General features: G+C 59.6%; 1 protein-coding gene across 7 annotated transcripts in view; it reads right to left on the bottom strand.

Moving 5' to 3' along the window:
• The window catches only part of PC (pyruvate carboxylase), a 97,095-nt gene that overhangs the window by 17,906 nt on the left and 60,245 nt on the right, over positions 1-18,944 (bottom strand). For 5 of the 7 annotated variants that reach the window (XR_016216188.1, XM_051830870.3, XM_051830871.3 and 2 more), the window contains 5 exons: positions 1,397-1,532; positions 1,091-1,275; positions 721-886; positions 470-615; positions 199-316 (listed from right to left, as the gene is read on the bottom strand). Coding sequence is in view for 6 of the 7 variants with exons in the window: in XM_051830870.3 (XP_051686830.1) it covers positions 199-316; positions 470-615; positions 721-886; positions 1,091-1,275; positions 1,397-1,532 (751 nt within the window). In the remaining variant the exon portion in view is untranslated. Of the gene's footprint in view, positions 1-198; positions 317-469; positions 616-720; positions 887-1,090; positions 1,276-1,396; positions 1,533-7,109; positions 7,133-7,540; positions 7,692-18,944 lie in introns of those variants that run through there. The other 2 variants (XM_051830869.3, XM_051830873.3) reach the window with 2 other exon arrangements.

The following is an 18,944-nucleotide window of genomic DNA, read 5'->3' as shown; positions in this document are numbered from 1 at the left end:
GAAAGCGGCCTCAGCGCTTTCTGGACTCTCCACCAGCACCGCCGGGGCCTTGCAGACCTGACGCCGGCCCAGCCCGGGCCCCTGGGGAGCCCCCCGGAAGCCAGGGCTGTGAACCCAGACCCTGAGGTCTCGCGGCCCAGCCTCGTGCCACCCTGGTGAGGCGCCCCGCCGCGGCTCCGGGAACCTCCCGTCACTCACCCAAGATCTGCACCTCGATGTGGCGCGGCTTCTCGATGAACTTCTCCACGAACAGCGCCCCGTTGCCAAAGGCAGCCAGCGCCTCCGAGTAGGCCCGGGTGTAGCTCTCCTCCAGCTCCTGGGGGCGGGCGAGGCCCACAGACCTTGGGCTCCAGGGCCGCGGCCGCCCTCTGCCACAGCCCCACCCACTTCCCAGGGCTCCCCAGGGCGGCTCTGCAGGCGGCGGGCAGCAGGCCCAGCCTCAGACCTCAGGGCCCGTGTGCTCGCTCACCTCGTAGCTGTGCACGACTCTCATGCCACGGCCCCCGCCACCATAGGCGGCCTTGAAGATGATGGGGAAGCCGTACGTGTTGGAGAACTCGTGGGCCTCGTGCAGGGACGTGATGGGGGCGTCTGTGCCGGGGACCACGGGGACGCCTGTTGGGAGACAGGTGGAGTCCCCACCAAGCCCGTCAGGGGAGCAGACACACACCCACCAGCCCTCCCTGCCGGCCCTGGCGAGGAGCTGTGTGGCGTCGTCACCTGCGGCGATGGCGATGGCCCGGGCCTCCACCTTGTCCCCCATCTTGCGGACCACCTCTGGGCTCGGCCCAATGAAGCGGACGCCGGCATCCTGGCAGGCCTGGGCGAAGTCTGCCCGCTCGGAGAGGAAGCCGTAGCCAGGGTGCACTGCATCTACGTTGTTCTCCTGGGGGGGGGGGCGCGACAGCCGCCTCAGTCCCTCCACAGGAACTGACCAAGTGGACCCCTCCCCCTGCTTGGCCCCTCATGTCCATCTCACACACGCTCCCTGCTGGATGGCCTGGGCCCAGGCATGGCGCAGGACCCAGCCCCAGCCTCAAGGGCCCTGCCTGCCTCCAGGCCCGCTGGCCCCAGCCGTCGCCCGGCTCACCTTGGCCACCTTGATGATGTCGGGGATGTGCAGGTAGGCCTGCACGGGCGCCAGGCCGCGGCCGATGAGGTACGCTTCGTCTGCCTTCTGCCGGTGCATCTGGCCCGTGTCCTGCTCAGAGTAGACGGCCACGGTCCGGATGCCCAGCTCTGTGCATGCCCGGAACACGCGGATGGCGATCTCACCTGGGGCAGCGGGACGGGAAGTTAGCCTCTGGGGTCCAGAGAGCAGAGGGGTGGGGAGTACGGGGGCAGGAAGGGGGGGCCGAAGCGCAGCCCTGGGTCCTTTTGCCGGCCCCAGGCTCACCTCTGTTGGCCACCATGACCTTCTTGATGGGCTTGTACTCCAGGCGCCGGACATTTGGGGAGGCAGCGGGGGCAGTAGAGGTTCGTCGGACACCTAGGAGCCGCAGGCCCCCCTGGACTGCTCGGAACTTCAGCATCTGGGGAGAGAAGACAGCCAGGTTGGCGCAGCCTCAGCGCCATGGCTCCCAGGAAGTGCGGTCCTTCCGCTGCCTGATGGCTGACCCCACGAGAGCCAGCGCCAACCTCTCGGCGCTTCCAGGCCAAGTCCAGCATTTCCTGGTAGCAGGGAAGGGAGCAATTCCAAACCCAGCGGGGGCCCGGGTTTACCCCAGCAGTTTAGTACGCGCTGTAACGTGGTCATGTTCCACGCTTGGGGGGGCCGAGAGGCCCTGATGGACGCAGTGTGGTCTCAGCAGTGTCCGCCCTGTGGCCCGCGATGCCCTCTGCCTGCTGCACTGGCCCTGACAGGCCGTGGGCAACTCAACCCCTCGCCAACGCTGAGCCCTGCGTCTCTCTGCCAGGACTCTGGCTGGCTCAGTAAAGAGGGTGACAGTGGGCTTCCTGGAGGAGGAGTGGATCTCACTGCACTCCCTCAGGGAGACCCCCACAGTTCAGTGGAGGTGCAGGCGGCTCCAGAGCACAGGGACCTTCCTCTCCCTGGGAGCTTTTACTTAAATTACCAACAGAAAAACCAACCAGCGGCAACTGAAATAGGCCAGCCACGAAAGACAAATCCTCTATGAGTCCACTTATGGGAGCAGCAGAGACAGCAGGCAGAGCGCCGGAGGCCACTGCCGTGGCTCGGTGGGCTAAGCCGTCTCCGTGACGCCGACATCCTGCGTGACAACTGAGTCAAGTCCCCGCTGCTCTGCTTCCAGTCCAGCTTCTGCCGCACACCTGGGAAGGCAGCTCCTGTTGCCCACACGGGAGACCTGGATGGAGCGCCTGACTCCTGGCTTCGGCCTGGCCCAGCCCTGGCCATTGTGGCCATCTGGGGAGTGAACCGGGTGAAAGCTCTCTCTATGTCTGTCACTCTTCTCTTCAAATAAATAAATAAATCTTTTTTAAAAAAAAAGATTTTTAAAATTTGACAGGTAGAATTACACACATACACAGAGAGAGAGGTCTTCCATCCACTGGTTCACTCCCCAAATGGCCACAATGAAGCCAAGAACCAGGAGATTTTGCCAGGTCTCCCGTGGGGGTGCAGGGGCCCAAGCACTTGGGCCATCTTCTACTGCATTCCCAGGCCATAAGCAGAGAGCTGGGTCGGAAGTGGAGCAGCCGGGACATGAATTGGTGTCCATATGGGATGCCAGTGTCGAGGTATAGCCAACTATACCACAGCGCTAGCCCCAATAAATAAATCTTAAAAAGAAGAGAGAGGAGAACAGTGGGCCTGGGGAGCTCACGTCTCAAGGGGATGGCGTCCGGTTTTGCCAGACGGATCTGGAAGACGATGGTGCGCAGGTCGTACATTGTCACTGATGTTCAAGACACTGAGCCGTGCGCTCGGGGGGGAACGTCGGTATTCTTGGTCGTGTACATTTAACCACAACAGACAACTGTTCTTTTAAAGTCAACTGACGCCGTAATATCCTAGAATCTAGAGGTCTCCAAGGGCACCTTACAAATGAGGACATCAAAGCTGAGACATGTCTGAAAAGACAGCCCCTTCTCGCGTGGACGCACGTCCCAGCAGGGAGGGAGCCAGCACCCAGCCCCGGCACCCCCGCGGCGCCTTCCCCTGCCCGCGCGCTTGATTCCAGTAAAAATGTAAGACGCTTTGCTCCCCTCTGTTTTAAGTAGAGAACCAAAAACCACACTCAAAAAGTAGAACAGACACTGCAGGACCCCCGGTGTCGCATTACAGCCGACAATATGGAGAAGGCGGGAAATAAAGCAAAGAGAAGCAACGAGGAACCAGGAAGACAGAAAGGGTGAGCACAGGGCAGCCCGGCTGGCCTGCCCCGGGCCAGACTCAGGACAATGCAGGGCTGCCCTCTCCACCTCAGCAAGGAGGAAAGAAAACACGAAACCTCAGCGAGATTTCAGGCAGCATTCCGGGCCGGTCCGGGGAAGCGAGGCGCTGTCACCAGGCCTGGCTCCCCGAGCTGGCCTCTCCAGGAGGAGCTGGCCACGGGCAGACCTGCAGGGAGGGCTCCCAGGCACAAGGAGCTACGGCCGCAGGTGACAGGGAAGGAGGAGCTCAGGGCGTCCAGAAAAGATGGGGACCAGAGCTGGGGCATGGAGCAGGGCAGGGGGTGCCCTGGGCGAGGTGGTTCAGGCAGCTCAGGCTGTGGACAAGACTGGAAGGACGTGAGTTGATGCATGCTGGGAAGAGATGTCTCTGGACTGGAGAGTAGTGGGACTCACCGACGTGCACAGCACACCGAGGGCTGCACAGACACCGAGCCACTGGCTAGGACGGGAGCCGAGGGGCGGTGGGGTTAGGGAGGTATCTAGGGGTGTGACAGGCAAGCTTCGCTGAGGGTGCACCGGAGCTGAGGGAGGGGAGCAATCCTGGCTGGCGACAGGACTGTCATGCTATGGGGCAGACTGGAGAGAAACAGGTGGACTGAAAATGGGACAGGGTCAGACAGGGCAGAGCAGGAGACAGAAACCGGGGCATTGTCGCCAAGGGACGGTGTTCAAGGCCAGGTAGGAGAGCGGGCCGGGCCTATACCCTTGGGCCCAGCCACACTTGGTGGATGAGGGGGGAGGGAGCCTGCAGGGGAGTGGTGGGAAGGCAGAAGCAAGGCTCCGGGGAGCGTGGGCCTGGGTTGTAAGCCCCCTGCCGCAAAGATGGGGCTAAGCAGGGGCCACCACATGTGACCAGCAAGGCCGTGTGCCACAGCGGGAGGAGGCACCCGTGCCGCACCCAGTCACGGAAACCTCGCTGGGCTGCAGCTCACCGTCTTTCTGAAATAAAGGACGACAATAACACCACCTCCACCTGCACAGATTACAGTGGCTCGTCCTCCTCCGATCTGTGAGGGATATGGCCCAAGACCCCAGGCGGATGCCTGACACTGGACAGCACTGACCCTCACAGATACTGTGCTGCTCCCTGTACCTGCACACCTAGGATAAAATTTAGTTTACAAGGTAGCACAGTGAGAGATTAACAATAATAATAAAATACAATCACTGGAATCACTATAACAGGTATATGAATATGGTCTCTTTCTCGCTCAAAACCTCTCACTGTACTGTAGATCTCAGCAACCTTTGCGTAGGGCTCTCTGCCTTTCTTGAGGACTTTCACCTGTCCACTTAACGGAGCCACTTCATAGCGTCTCAGCATAACTGACCGTGATCAAAACACGGTGCCGGCATCACAACACACACTTCGGGCCATTATTAAGTAAAACAAGGGTTCCTGGAGCGCAGGCTGTTAGCCGGGAGGGCCAGGACTAGCCGGCACAGCCTCCACCCTGAGCACGCAGCACTGAGGGACGACTGCGGGCCAGGGCGGCCTGGGCTGCACCGACTGCGATCTCATCTCGCTACTCAGAACAGAGCACAATTTGAGATCTATGGAACGCTCACTTTCAGCTTGCCCACAATATTTTCGCCCTGCTGTCAGCCACGGAGGTGAAGCTGCAGAAAAGGTGGCGACTGTCACACCAGGTGGAGACACCACGTTGATCACCCACCGGCCAGGGGCACCTCCTGCCAGCACCACGCAGCGGGCAGCATGCGTTTGTGGGGTTCCCGGCACAGGGCAGAGCCTGAGTCTAACCAGGAAAAAACAAGAGGCAAACCTAGGTTCCAGGAAATTCTAAAAAATCAATGGCCTGGACTCCTCAAATATGTCAAAGGTCGTGAAAAACAAATAAGGACAGTTTGGGATTAAAGGAGACCCAAGAGGCAATGACCCGGTGCCCACGTGACCTGGACCGGAGCTCGGATTTCTGTCACCACAAAGGTCACTTGGGAGAAGCTCACAGCGTGACTGGGGTCTGGGGGTCCACAGTCTGGCAGGGATGCTGATGCCCCACCCCCACCCCCACCCCGGCACACTCAAGTCTTCGGGTTGGGAGCATGGCGTCTCCAAGGGACGCTTAGACAGTTCTGGGGGAAACCTGAAAACAACCCAGCAGATGCTGGTATCACGGGACTGGGGGATGGGTGTGACAGGATTCTTTGCCCCACTTTTGCAACTTCAACGCAAGGCTGAAATAGTTTCAAAACATCAAGTGAAGAACCCCGCACCTCTGGCTAACCTGCAGGAAGCGCTGACCTCCTAGGGCACAGCCCAGTGCCTGCTCCAGCAGGTGCCCATGGAATCAGCAGGAGCTGTGACTTGTGACCCCCTCGTCCCACTCAGAGTGAGGGGAACCCAGACGGGTCCCTGGCTGTCGCCTCTGCTCAGATCTAAGTGCAGTGTCCTGACCCTCTCGCTCTGCTCTGGGGGCTGTGGGAAGCCGCACACTGGAGGGGGGGACTGTCTCCTAGTGGGGACAGGCCACGCTGGCAGGGTATTGCACATCCCGGAAAACAGGCGTGGGCTGAACTCTGACCCCTGCAGCGACCACTCATCTCGGTGACTGCTGGGGTAAAGCAGCAAGAGGCCAGGGCGCCTCTGGGACCAGCACCGCCGCCCAAGCATAAACATGAGGGGCTCAGGACCACCGGTGCCATCAGCCACGAGGCTGTCAGTGGTGCTTGGACCCGCGGGCACCAGCTGGGGAGCAGGGCAGCAAACACCATCAGGGGCCTTCAAAATATCTGTCTCTCGGCCTGCACTTCGCTTTAGGAATCCAACCCGAGATTACTCTAAAGTGGAGCCAGGGCGTGTGTGGGGCGGTTTATGAGGGCATTATTTTCCATGGCAAGTGGCGCGGGGCACCTGCCAAGATGCTGTGTGACCAGAGAAAGCACTTGGCGCGCCGTGGGAGATGCTTAGGCAACAATGTCAAGGCAAGAATGTAGAGAAGCAACGTGACTCAGGAAGACACTCCCAATGCACCGGTACTCAGCTGCCCACACGCGGGGGCCTGTCTGCCCCCACCTTTCCTCCAGCAGAGACTTTACAATCCGACCACAGGGACAGGAGAACGCTCGCAGGGAAGGGCTAAGGGGAGCTCCTGACCCAGTCCCCGCGGCTGCTGGGCTCCTCCCTGGCACGGCAGGGCTGCCTCCCTCCCTGCCACCCCTACGAGCAGCCCCGCAGCCAAGGAAGCAAGTCCCTGGCACCAGGATTCTCAAACTTCACATCTCCCACCATTCCCAGAGCAGTCCCGTCCTTCTCTCTCCTGGGTGGGTTTACTGCGGCCATTTGGGCACTTGCCACGGTCCTGTGGGTCAACAGGTGGCTCCCCGGTTCCTTCTTCAGGTGAACAGATTCCCTTGGAGGTCATGGGCAGAGGCCGGCACCTCCGGAAGGCAGGGCCCCGCCCAGCAGTGTGCCAGACAAGCATCTCCCTCACCGGCCCCTCGCCAGGGTGCTCCTCACACACTCACGCCCTTCAACTCCAAAAAGGCCCCTGTAGGCCGGGCAGTGTCATGATCCCCGAGGGCGGCAGAGCAGGCCTGGACTTGGGACCGGAGCAGCCGCTTCCCCGGGAGCAGGAAAGGGGGGTGGTGAGCACAGGCCTCCCCCAACCCCCGAGTGGCCCAGCATAAGCTTCCGGGCGGCAGCCAGGGCCTGGACCAGCTCTCCCCAGCTGAGCTCTGTGGTTTGGGCACCTCGACGGCCATTTTCTCACCTGTAAAATCAGGCAGCACCACCCCCGTCCAGGCAGTGGACCGAGACCGCACCGAGTGCCAGCCTTGGAGGACGAATGAAAGCCCGTGTCCCTCTCCCACTGTCCTCCCCTCCCTGACCACCGACAGAGAAGGAAAGCCCCTCCCAGCCTGCACGGCTCACTCCCCACCCCCACCCCGGCCTTCCGGGGTCGGAAAACAGTGCAGAGCCTGCAGGCCTGGCAGGATGTGCCCCAGTGCCGAGGACAGGGAAGCAGCACGAATCACTCCTGCAGGCACCCAGAGCAAGCCACAGGCCCAGACGCACCAGGTGCTCTCGTCACAGGCAGAAGCCTGCCCCCTCCCCCTCCCGGAGCTGCTCATGGCTACTTCCCACTGGACGCAGCAGCGAAGGAGTGTCCGTGTGCTGGGCGTACCTGTCTGCAGCACTCACCCTGTACTGGCCAGGCGCCCCAGCCCGCAGCACCCAGAGGATGGTGATGGAGAAGCCCCGGCAGCCGCTGCTCTGCCGCGGGTCACTGGCCCCGAGATACAAAGTCCTTTAGCCCCAGGCTGTTGGAGGCTGGGCTGCGGCCAAGGCCGAAATGGGGGAGGGGGCTCCCTGAGCAGCGTCCGCCCCCAGAAGCCCAGGGGCCCCCGGCACTGGAGGCCCAGGTGGCTGAGGTAGGGAAGCAGCCACAGAGGGAGGCCAGGCTTCTGTGTGGGCGTAGGACACGCTGCCCCGGCTCAGTCACTGCCACAGTCGCCCTGCCGTCTCCCCCAAAGCCCCACACACTGCCAGAGCAGGACGAGGCACTGTGGAAGCAGCCATGCAGGACACAGCCTGTGCCCAGAACACTGCCGCACTTCCTAGAACCTGCCCAGGTCCAAGCCCACCGCCCCCCACCCCCAACTGAAACCCAGGCCGGAAACTGAGGCCTTCCCAGGATCCTCGTCTGCCGGGAGAGCCCCTACGCAGGACAGCTGTGGGCCACGGCCACTCAGGGCCCGCGAGGGCCGAGCCTTGGCAGCTGTGTGTGAGCAGCTCACTCTAGAGTGTGTGGCGTTTGGGGAGGGGGGACGGCAGGCTGCGGTAGCCCAAAAGGAGGAGTTGAGTGGGCAGATTCCCACTGCCCCCAAACCTGCACCTGCCCCTAAGGCTGAAGCAGGGAGAGGCCCCTGTTGAGAGCTTGAGGCGGCAGTGGCAGAGCCACGTGGGTAAAGATAACCATGGGGACCGAGGGTTGAAACAGTGCCGAGCCAGGAGCCGAGGGCAGGAAGCAGGCCGCGGGCCCAGAATGCCCTCCTGCGAGGCCCAGGCTCCTGCCTCTGGCCACGCAGCACCAGACCGAGCCCTGGCACCCTGCAGTGACCTGAGTGCCAGCCCCTTTACCCATGCTGGCACCTGTCCAGAAAGGGACTCTGGGTGTGGACCTCCCAGTGGGCACTGCTCTGGGTGCATCTGTCCCCCACGACAGCACAGGTGGGTGGGGCCCGTGCTGTGTCTGGTGGGGGCAGGGGGTTGATCAAGAAGTTCCACAGGCTGCACTTCCCAAGTCTGAGCACTCTTTTTAAGATTTATTTGAAAGGCAGAGAGAGAGAAATCTTCCATCTGCTGGTTCACTCCCCAAATGGCTGCGATAGCCAGAGCTGGGCCAGCCACAGCCAGGAGCCAGGAGCTTCACCTGGGTCTCTCATGTGGGTGGCAGGGATCCAAGCACTCGGGCCATCTTCCACTGATCTCCCAAGTGCATTAGCAGGGAGCTGAATTGGAAGTGGAGCAGCCAGGATTTGAACCAGTAACCACATAGGATGCCAGTGTTGCAGGCAACAGCTTAACTCACTAAACTACAATGCTGGCCCCAAGCTCGGGCTCTCTGGAATGCCCTCAACTGCACCACTGAGCCGCAGCCATTTCCTGCTGGCCTGCACTGAGCCGCACCCCTTCCGGAAGGGAGGCCAAGAGCCCGGCAGCTCAGGCCAGCGCCTGCCTTGGGGACATCACGTTGCCTCTCTTGCGGCTGCTGCTACACAGCGAACCTCCCCTCCTGATCGGAGAGGGGGAAGCGGCAGGGAGGAGAAAAGCCACCCCCACCAGCCAGATCCCTCACCCTGGTTTCCTCTCCAGACCTGACAACCCAGAGGCCAGGTGCTATTTTCTGCAAATGCCAGCTGACAGATTCCTTTTCTTGGCCTCTGGTTGTGCACTGGAGACAGGGAGCTGGGACAGCTTTGCCTGTCACTCGGGATGTGTAAATAAGTCCTCGCCAGCCAGGGCGCGCCCCAGGGAAGCAGGGCTGTCCACAGCACCTGTCCCTCGGCCGCCTGTCCGGACAGGCCACAGACGGTCCCCACTGTTCTCTTCGCTTCCATTTTCTCCCGCAGCAGGGAGTGCCAATTATCAGGTCAGCAAGAGGCAGGTAAAGGTCTGGACAACCACTCACCAGCTCGGCCTACGTGCCAGGCCCCATGCCGGCGGACAAGGATGCGGTGGTGGTGACCAGTGAATGGAGAGGGGCCTCCACACCTGCCCAGGCCCTGCTGCACGTGCACTTGATCATGGAGCCCCCACCGCCCCCACCCTGCACCCTTTTTACAGAAAAGGAACCACCGCCAGTGGGACCAAGTGCACACCCAAGCTCACCATGAAGCCAGGTTTCAACCCAGCCGGTGTGTCTCCCTCCTGGGCAAGAGCTCCGGCCAGCCAGGACTCTCAGAGCCTTCACCCAATGAGAGGAATTCATGTGACGGGTATGTGAAAATCGCAAACACGAGCCGAAAGTTGGACTCCTGATCAAAGCCACCTGTCCCTGGCCTGGACCCCTCAGGGCCACCAGCGCACTGCACTGCCCATCAGAGCTGGCGGCCGTGGCAAGTAAGCCAGGCAGCTTCAACTGGTTCAAAAAACCATCAAAATGTCCCCTGAAGCTCCACCACTTCAGACCTCCACTGAGGAGCAGACACACACGGGATTCGTTCATCGGACCATCACCGGCGACTTTTGGCGCAGACAACGTGCCCTCAGCAGGAGCAGCCCCACTGGGGAGAAGGGCAGAGCAGAGTCTCCCAGCTGTGCAGCCAGCCGCAGGCCCCGGGACGCTCCTGGGATCTGCGCAGCTTCTGTCCCGAATCTCCCTGTTCTCACCCAGGGTCTCCCGGGCCTCACAGGGCCGTGGTGGGCAGAAGGCCCCATGGAAGGGAAATGCAAGGCTTGGAGGACAGTCGGCCAGTGTGTCAGTCTGAAAGCCCAGCCCAGTCTGCACTGCCCACCCCAGGCCCAAGTCCCAACCCCTCCCCCAGCAAATCCATCTCAGGCCCGAGGGGGAGAACAGAAGACCCCAGGAGCCTCCAAGTCCCCTTCTGCCCCGCCCCCCACTCTGTCCCTGCCAGCCACAGCAGCCTCCAGCAAAAGCAGGTCAGAACCAGAAAGAGTTCCTGGCAGAGGACGTGGTGCTGGACATGATGGATGGGCTGCCGCACGCTGTCCTAAACGTGTCCGGTGGGCCCCAGGGCCGGCGGCCAACCGGGGCAGATGAAAGCAGGACTTTGCCTGGCTGTCAGGCTGCAACAGCCCATATCAAAGCGCCCAGAGAGGACAGACCGCGGCTGAGATTTCTGGGTGAGAGACAATGCAGCCGACAGGAGGGAGGCAGCGTGGAGGCGCCTGCTGGGGCTCCAGCCTGCCAGTCGCTGGGCCTGGGGCCCTGACGCGCTCAGCGCTGCGCGGAACTGCAGCCATCAGCAGCCCTGCGTGGCTCCACAGCTCCATCCCACCCTCTGCCACCCCCATTCAAAGTCAGCAGCCAGGGGGAGGCGGCCTGAGCCGCTGGCGCCACACAGGTCTCTATGGGTAAGAGACGAAGCAGACTATAGAGAAAGGAGATGAGAGCCTGGCAAGAGTGGACAGGGCCCCTGGGGCCGGAGGCTGCTGCTTGGTCCCAGCCTCTTTGGAAGGCAGTGACAATTTCAGGGCCAACACTGCCCCCTGGTGCAGGCAGCCGCCACTGCTGACCAGGAGCCCTTGGTCAGTGTGGCAGGGAGGAGGGCAGGACTGTGACAAGGGGGCTCTCGCAGGAAGGCCATCTGGGGAGGGGCTTTTCTCTCTCTCTTTTTTTTTTAAAGATTTCTTTATTTGAAAAGCAGTGTTACAGAGAGGCAGAGGCAGAAGCAGAGAGAGGTCTTCCCTCTGCTGGTTCACTCCCCAAGCCACAGCTGCTGGAGCTGTGCTGATCTGAAGCCAAGAGCCAGGAGCTTCTTCCAGGTCTGCCACGTGGGTCCAGGGGCCCACGGACTTGGGCCATCTTCCACTGCTTTCCCAGGCCATAGCAGAGAGCTGGATCAGAATTGGGGCAGCCGGGACTCGAACCGGCGCTCATATGGGATGCCGGCACTGCAGGCTGCGGCTTTACTTGCTATGCCACAGCGCTGGCCCCTGGGGAGGGTCTTAAAGGGCTAAGAAGGGATGTGCGGGGAGGGAGGGGAGGAGGGAAGGGTCCAGGCGTGGGGGAGGCTGGCAGGAGGTGAAGGCACCAAGAGGAGCCCGGCAGACAGCCGGGGTCTGACAGAGCGCACCTGCCCGGTGAGGAGCACGGCTGGATCCTGTGTCCGGGGCTGTGCTGGGAAAGCCGGGCAGGGCGACAGAGCTCCCACGGCGAGGGCCACTCGGGCGGGAAGCCTACGAGGAAGCCAGATCTGAGCGGTGAGTGGCTTTTCACCACGGCCGTGCGGCTCCTGAGACAAGCCACACTCAAGGAGAGGCCCGTGTTTCCCCTCACGCTGCCCCCACTGGCCCCTGAGGCGACACAGAGCACCTGTTGGAGTCTGTGTGCCACCTTCTCAAGCCACAGGGCTCACTCACGGGGGCTCCACCCTAACAACCCCGATCCTCCCAAAGACCTCCCCCTCTCCGTGACACTAACGGCAGCCGTGGCAGACCAGAACAAATCAGCGTCAACTGTGGCCAGGAGGTAGAAGTAGAGGTAGAGGCCCTAATGCAAGTGGGAGATGAGAAGTGGAGCCAGGCAGGGTGGCAGGGATGCAGAGGGTGACCGGGTCAGGAAACAGGATGGGAAACTGACCGCATCTACAGCTACCAGGCCAAGAGGCAGCGGGAAGACGACCTGGGTTCCTGCTTCAAGGTAAACAGTGGCGCCACCGCGAGCAATTAAAGACCACGGAGGCAGAGGTAGGTGCTGGCCCTGGGGAGCTGGAGTTCAGTGGGCGCTCTCCAGCCAGAGACAGATCTGGGAGTCCCCCAGCCCGCTCAGAAGCAAAATCAGGAGGCTGTGAAAACGCCCACGGAGGAGACTGGAGCAGATGACACAGAGGGGACGGCCAGGGCCCAGCCAGAGCCACAGGAGTGTTGCCATGACAGCCGGAGGCTCCAAGGAAAACAGCTGACCGGTGGCTGAGCAGCCCAGCAGGAGGGCTCCACTCCCTGGGGGCCTTAGCTGTAGCTGTTGGGGGGGGGGGGGTGGATGAGAACAGAGGGAGCTGAGAAGTGAGGAAGTCTCCCATTCAAAGTCCCCAAAGTTCAAAGTTTGGACAGAAAGTTCCTGAAAGTTTCGGGAAGAAGAGCAAGGCAGGTGAGACCAAGGGCACTGGGCTGAGGGAGGTGTTTCCTAAGTGAAAACCACACAGGTCCGACAAGACGCAGCGCGCACACAACTGTCCCTTCCAGAACCCCGCGGAAACATCGGTGAGGAACACTGGGAATGGGAAAGGCGGCGGCACGGATGAGGGCAGCCAAGCAAACCCTGGACGGGCAGTCATGACCGAGGGGATGCCCCGCCAAGCAAGCCTTCGGAGCTGCACACTCCACAGGCCCAGGACCCTGCAGGCCAGGTGTCCCAGCCCCCCCTGGTGGAGTGAGGTTGGCAGCAGACAGAAGCCTGCTTCAAATCTGTGAGAGTCAGTGCCCAGGCGCCTCACCCCTCCCACGCAGTCAGGGCACCTGCCTCCATCCCCAGAGGAGCGGCGGTGGCCGCAGCACACATGGCCCTGCAGCTGCTGGTGCCTTCCCAGCTCGCGGAGGCCAGGGAACCTCCAGGGTCTACACGCTGCTGCCCGAGGGCACACTGCTGGGATGAGTCAGGCCCAGACTGTACACAGAATGGGGTGGGGAAGGGGGTGAGTGAGCAGAACGGAGTAGCGACCCCTTGGCCCCACGGAGCTGTTACCAGGCTCCTGCCAGGCAGCAGACCAGCGGGCCCCTCTCAGAAGCCAGCCCAGGGCCCGAGTCTCCTCCAGCAGCCAGACCTCGGCCCACAGCTGTGCTCGGCTCAGACGTGTCCCTGGCCTTGTGCCCTTCGTCAGAGTGACGCTCGGCTGCCCGTCACCAGATATTTGAGGGAACTGCCAGGAAACCCACCCAAATTGGACATTTTGTAGAAAGGAGACCGAGGAGCAAAGCAGGCCAGAGGGCCGGCCCTTAGGGACCCTGCAATGAACCTCCACCTCCGCGGAGGAACGCACACAGCGCAGCCAGAAGTCAGGGCGGCGGCTATTCTAAAAAGACGACAGGAAAGAGCTCTAGGAAAATAAAAATAGGGAGCAGCAACTTCCAAACACGATCAATAGAATTATAAGGCAGCCAGGACGTCACCCGGAAAGACCAACACTGGGAAACAGGAGGGGAGATGAGAAAGTGAGAGACGCAGGCCAGCGAGTGCAGCACCTCGCTGCCCTGGGCCCCAGAAAGAGAACAGAAGGCCAGAGGGGAGCGGTTTGCCCAGGAAGGCTCCTGGGATGGACACACACGACTGCACGATGCGAGAGCTCCGGGGTCCAACACGATGCCGAAGCGGGGGCAGGGCGTGAGTCTCCTGGATTTGTTTCCTGTTGCTACGGTAACAAGTGACCAGCGACGGGGTGACATCAAACAACAGAAACGTGTCATCTCTCTCCGTTTGGGAGGTCAGAAATTCAACAGCAGCCCACTGGGCCACGATCAAGGTTGCCGCGGCCAAGCTCCCTCCGGGGGCCTGGGGAGCATCCGCTGCTCGTCCCTCCGGGGGCCTGGGGAGCATCTGCTGCTCGCCTCTTGCAGCTGCAGTGGCTGCTGGGACTCCCTGGCTTGTGGCCGCACCCCTCCAGTCTCTGCCTTCCCCTCAAAGGACAGCCGTGGTGACATTCAGGGCCCACCTGCAGAACCCAGGATGACCTCCCACGCCAAGGCCCTCAGTCACCGCTGCGACGGCCCCTATCCCTTCCGGGGTCGCGCACTGGGGACTGGCGCCATCTTGCAGCCGCCCGCGTTCCTGAGGACAGCAGGCAGCCTACAGCAGTGCTCCACAGCAGTGTGAGCCCCCGCTAAGGGCTTCAGGTGGCGGAGAACTGGGGAGCCCGGATTCTCCACCAAGCGTGAGTACAGTGCACGTATTCACACGCGTGCTTGGCCTGGAAGTCTAGCCCTCATTAGTCCATTTGCCTGGGAAGTTCCGGGACCGACACTAGACATGAACCAAGAAGGAGGGGGCCACGGGGCCCAGGCCCTGCACTCAGCACAGGGCACTCTCGGGGATGGCAGGGGTCCCCGGCCGCACGCGGTGCAGCAGGCCAGGAGAGCTCCCAGACGGGAGGCAAGTGTTTAGCAGACGGAAGGTGGGGGACCTGGTGCTGCTCAAAACGGAGAGGAGAGGGCAGGGTGCAGTCTGCCTGGGGATGGGGAGTGAGCCAGCATCACTTCCGGAAAGTACAGAAACACCTGCTGCATCTCTGGATGCGGATATGGCCTTGATCTTAGCAACGCAAAATCCGGAAACGTACGGAAACCAAAATGTTTTACATTCCCACGCTGGGAGGACCAGGAGGGAAAGCGTGGGCTGCCGACTCCTCCTCGGCAGGCAGAGTGGAACCCTACCGGGACAGGAGGCTGAGCAGCCAGGACGGCAAGGCGCTGTCGCTGGACGAGTCACGGGGAGGGTGGCTGGGACGGGGACTGCACAATCGGACCTTCAGAGTGTCCCCATGTACTATTTTGATAAAATAAAAGTTAACTTAGAAAGGGAAGCCACACTCCATATTCCCCTGTGGTTCTTCCTAATCCCATTCCTGGTCCTTTCCCTCTTCTGCCCAGGGCTGACCACAGCCCAGAGTTGCTGGAGACGCTTCCTGGTGTTCGGTTTACCTGGCTAGAAGCTGGTGTTACTCATAGCCATGTGCCTCTGTTTTGATTTTTTGCATAAATGATAAACGTTTATCTCTCATCTAACCTATTTTATCTATTCTCCTATCTATCTGTGAGACAGAGACAGCTCCCATCTACTTACTTATTCACTCCCCAAATGTCCCAAGCGGTCAGCGACGGCTGGAGCTGGGCGTTCAATCCAGGCCTCCCATGTGGGTGGAAGGAACCCAAACACAGGAGCCATCACCACTGCCTCCCAGACCCTGCATCAGCAGAGAGCCGGACAGGAGCCAGAGCCGGGAATCGAACCCAGGTGCTCCGTGTGGGACACAGCCACCTTAACCATATCTTTACTGCTAGACTAAGCAGCTGCCCCTGTATAATCATTTGAATTCATTTTTTTATCCAGTACAATACTTTAAATCTATCCACATTGATACAAGTAGATCTAGTCCATTCATTTTAATGGCCGTGTAGTATATCATACACACATACCACAGTCTACCCATGCCCAAATGAGGACCACTACTGACCAAATATTTACAGCCCTCTCAAATTCCTGTGGCTGAAATCCTGACTCCACTCCCAAGGGGATGGTGTCGGGGGTGGAGCCTTTTGGAAGGTGATCAGGTCGTGGGTCAGAGCCCTCCTGAGTAGGATTTTTTTTTTTTTTTTTTTTGAAAGACAGTTACAGAGAAAGGTAGAGAGGCCTTCCATTCTGCCGACTCACTCCCCAAATGACCGCAACGGCCAGAGCTGAGCTGATCTGGAGCCAGGAGCCTCTTCTGGGTCTTCCACGTGGGCGCAGGGGGGGTACAGGGGCCCAAGCACTTGGGCCATCTTCTACTGCTTTCTCAGGCCACAGCAGAGAGCTGTATCGGAAGTTGAGCAGCCAGGACTCAAACCAGCGTCCATAAGGGATGCCGGCACTGCAGGCTGGGGCTTTAACCCACTGCACCACAGCGCCGGCCCCGGGATGAGTGTCTACCAAAGAGATTCCACAGATCTCTGTGAATGTGGAAGTGACCCTCACCACTCAGTCCTGGACTTCCAGCCTCCAGAGCTGTGAGAAATAAGGCTCTGTGGGACTGTGTGAGAGCTGCCCAAGCAGATACCGTTCTGTAGCTGGGAAGAACTGCACCGGGTGACAGGTCCATGGAATTCGCTAGACCATTTACTCCAACTCTGTGTCTATTTGAAAAGAGCCCTAATAAAAAGTCAAACAGGTGCCGTGGTAAGATGACCCTTGGGACGCCCACGTCTGGTATCAGAGTGCCCGGGTCAAGCCCAGCTCCGCCTCTGACTCCAACTTCTTGCTAACGCAGGCCCTGGGAGGCAGCCGGTGATGGCTCAGTCGGGTCCCTGCCACTCACATGGGAGACCAGGATTAAGTCTGTGGCTCCTGCACTGGCCTGGCTGTTGTGGGCATTTGGGGAGTGGGCCAGATGACAAATTCTCTCTGCCTTTCAAATAAAGTGAAAAATAGATTTTATAATTAAAAAAAGTAAAAAAAAAAAAAACTTAAAAACAAAATACCCTGACCCCATACACAAAGCGTACAAGAATCCCTGTAAAACATATGCCTAGAACTGTAGCTGCTGGATCAAACAACAGCTATGTTTTAATGTCAATATTGCCAAATACCTCTCTAAAGTAGCTGTGAAACAGGACAGACACAGGACTCCATCAAGCCCTTCCTGACCTGACACATATCCATCTCCAGCTCCAAATAAACCAATAACAAGGAGTGTTCAGATCTGACCCCGAAAGATGCCCTACTGCCCTGTTAGGTGCCCCCGCGGCCTGCACGGATGCCCAGAATAGCCTGATGTGACCAACACGTGACCTTCCTGGGCAGTGGGGGTGAGCAACAGCGCCAGTGACAGCAGGTCTGTGCGAAAGAGGCAGCACACTGCACAGAACACCAGGCCGGTGCAAACCGAAGTGCTGTGTGCTGCGAGCGGCGAGCCCAAACTCCAGGTCGAGCTCCACATGCCAAGGGGGGACCCCTCTCCTCCACGCGGAACCACCGCCCTCCGTGCTTTGTGTCCAAGCATAAACTCCAATAAACCTTGTCTGGGTTGCACGCTGGCCTCTTGTCAATTGCTGTTTGCAAGTGAGCCAAAGAACCCAATAATCGCTACAGTCACCATGAGTGCCTGAGAACTCCTATTACCCCATAGCTTTACAAACTCTTTTACTGTGGCTTTGCTCTTATCAACCTTATGGGTATAAATGGGTATCTTCTTTTAATTTTCAGTTCCCTGTATCAGTGAAGTTGGATATCTTCTCATGGTGGTGGACTTATTTTTATGTTTTCTCTTTTGCAAATTGCCTGTTCATATAATTTTCCCATTTTCCTGCTGGGCTGTTTGTCTTTCTTTACATATTTGAGACAAGAATCCACTCGGCATTAGGTACGTTTAGCAAGTCATAGGAAGAGGGAGGGGAGGAGCGAGGAGGGAAGGAGAGGATGAAGCAGTGAGGGAAGAATAAGAGATGGAACAAGCCCAGGGGAGGCCCTGAGACTCAGGAGAAAGACGCCTTGAGCTTAGACGAGCAGCTCTGCTTCTCTGAGGCCGCAGCGCCCAGACTGTCTGGGACAGTTTCAACTGCAAACTATCCTGCTGTCTGGCCACAGGTGGCTGCGAGGCAGCGCTGCCAGGGACCCAGGCGTCACCTGATGCTCTGACTCAGCAAGGCCTGAAGTAACTGAAGCTGCTTCTCCCTCACTCATCTGCACTGAGACACACAGACGTCGCTCTCCAAGGGGCACAACCAAAGAGCAAAGCCACAGCCTGAGGAGAGCCCGCTGCAGCCGGCAAGGCCCCCAGTCCACACCCACACCCTCACTGCTTGCTGGCTGCAGCTGCTCAAGGACCAGGGCTGCTGTGTTCAGGCTGTGCCAGAGGTGGCTCAGACTACACCCTACGGGAAATGTGTGCCAGTCCAATCAGCGAAACACAGATTAGGAAAGGCAGGGGCACCCACGGAACCGGCTGGTCCAGGTGCAGAGGTCCTTCTGGAAGAGCCTGTGGACCGACTTACTGTACACGAGTCTCTGGGACGTCTGCGATTCCCTTACCTTGGAGAAGGGGAGCAAAGCAATCTTCAGTCCGCATTTTGGCATCTACCTACAGAATGCTGCTTTAATATTCTTTCTTTAGAAGAAAAAGCAAAAGTGAGACACACGGGGGGTGAGATACTAAGTTTAGTTTGGGGGCCAAAGATATGGTGTAGTGGGTAAAAGCCACTGCCAGCAACACTGGCATCCTATATGTGCACTGGTTCAAATCCTGGCTGCTCCACTTCCAATCCAGCTCCCTGCTAATGTGCCTGGGAAAGCAGTGGCAGATGGCCCAAGGGCTTGGGACCCTGCACCCACGTGGGAGACCCAGAAGAAGTCAAGCTCCTGGCTCCTGACTTCAGCCTGGTTCAACCCCGGCTATTGCAGCCATCTGGGGAGTGAAGCAGCAGACAGAAGACCAACCTCTCTCTATATATAACTCTGCCTTTCAAATAACTGAAATAAATCTTTACAAAGAAAAAGTTGTAGCTTGCGATGCACCAGGACTCAGAGATGTGCAGCCATCACGACCTTCCAGGAAAATGGGGGCAGCAAAGCCGCTGCTTCCTCCCCCTCCCCGACCCTGAGCTTCCCCAGGGAGAAAGAGCTAAGGGCAAGGGCTGCTGGGGTTGGCAACTCGAAATGAAAACGACTCAGTTAAAC

The sequence above is a fragment of the Oryctolagus cuniculus genome, chromosome 1 (assembly GCF_051225735.1).
Source record: "Oryctolagus cuniculus isolate XC-2025 breed Fujian yellow rabbit chromosome 1, ASM5122573v1, whole genome shotgun sequence".
NCBI lineage: Eukaryota > Metazoa > Chordata > Mammalia > Lagomorpha > Leporidae > Oryctolagus > Oryctolagus cuniculus.
The sequence above is the reverse complement of the archived record's forward strand: the minus strand, read 5'-3'. Positions and strand labels throughout refer to the sequence as shown.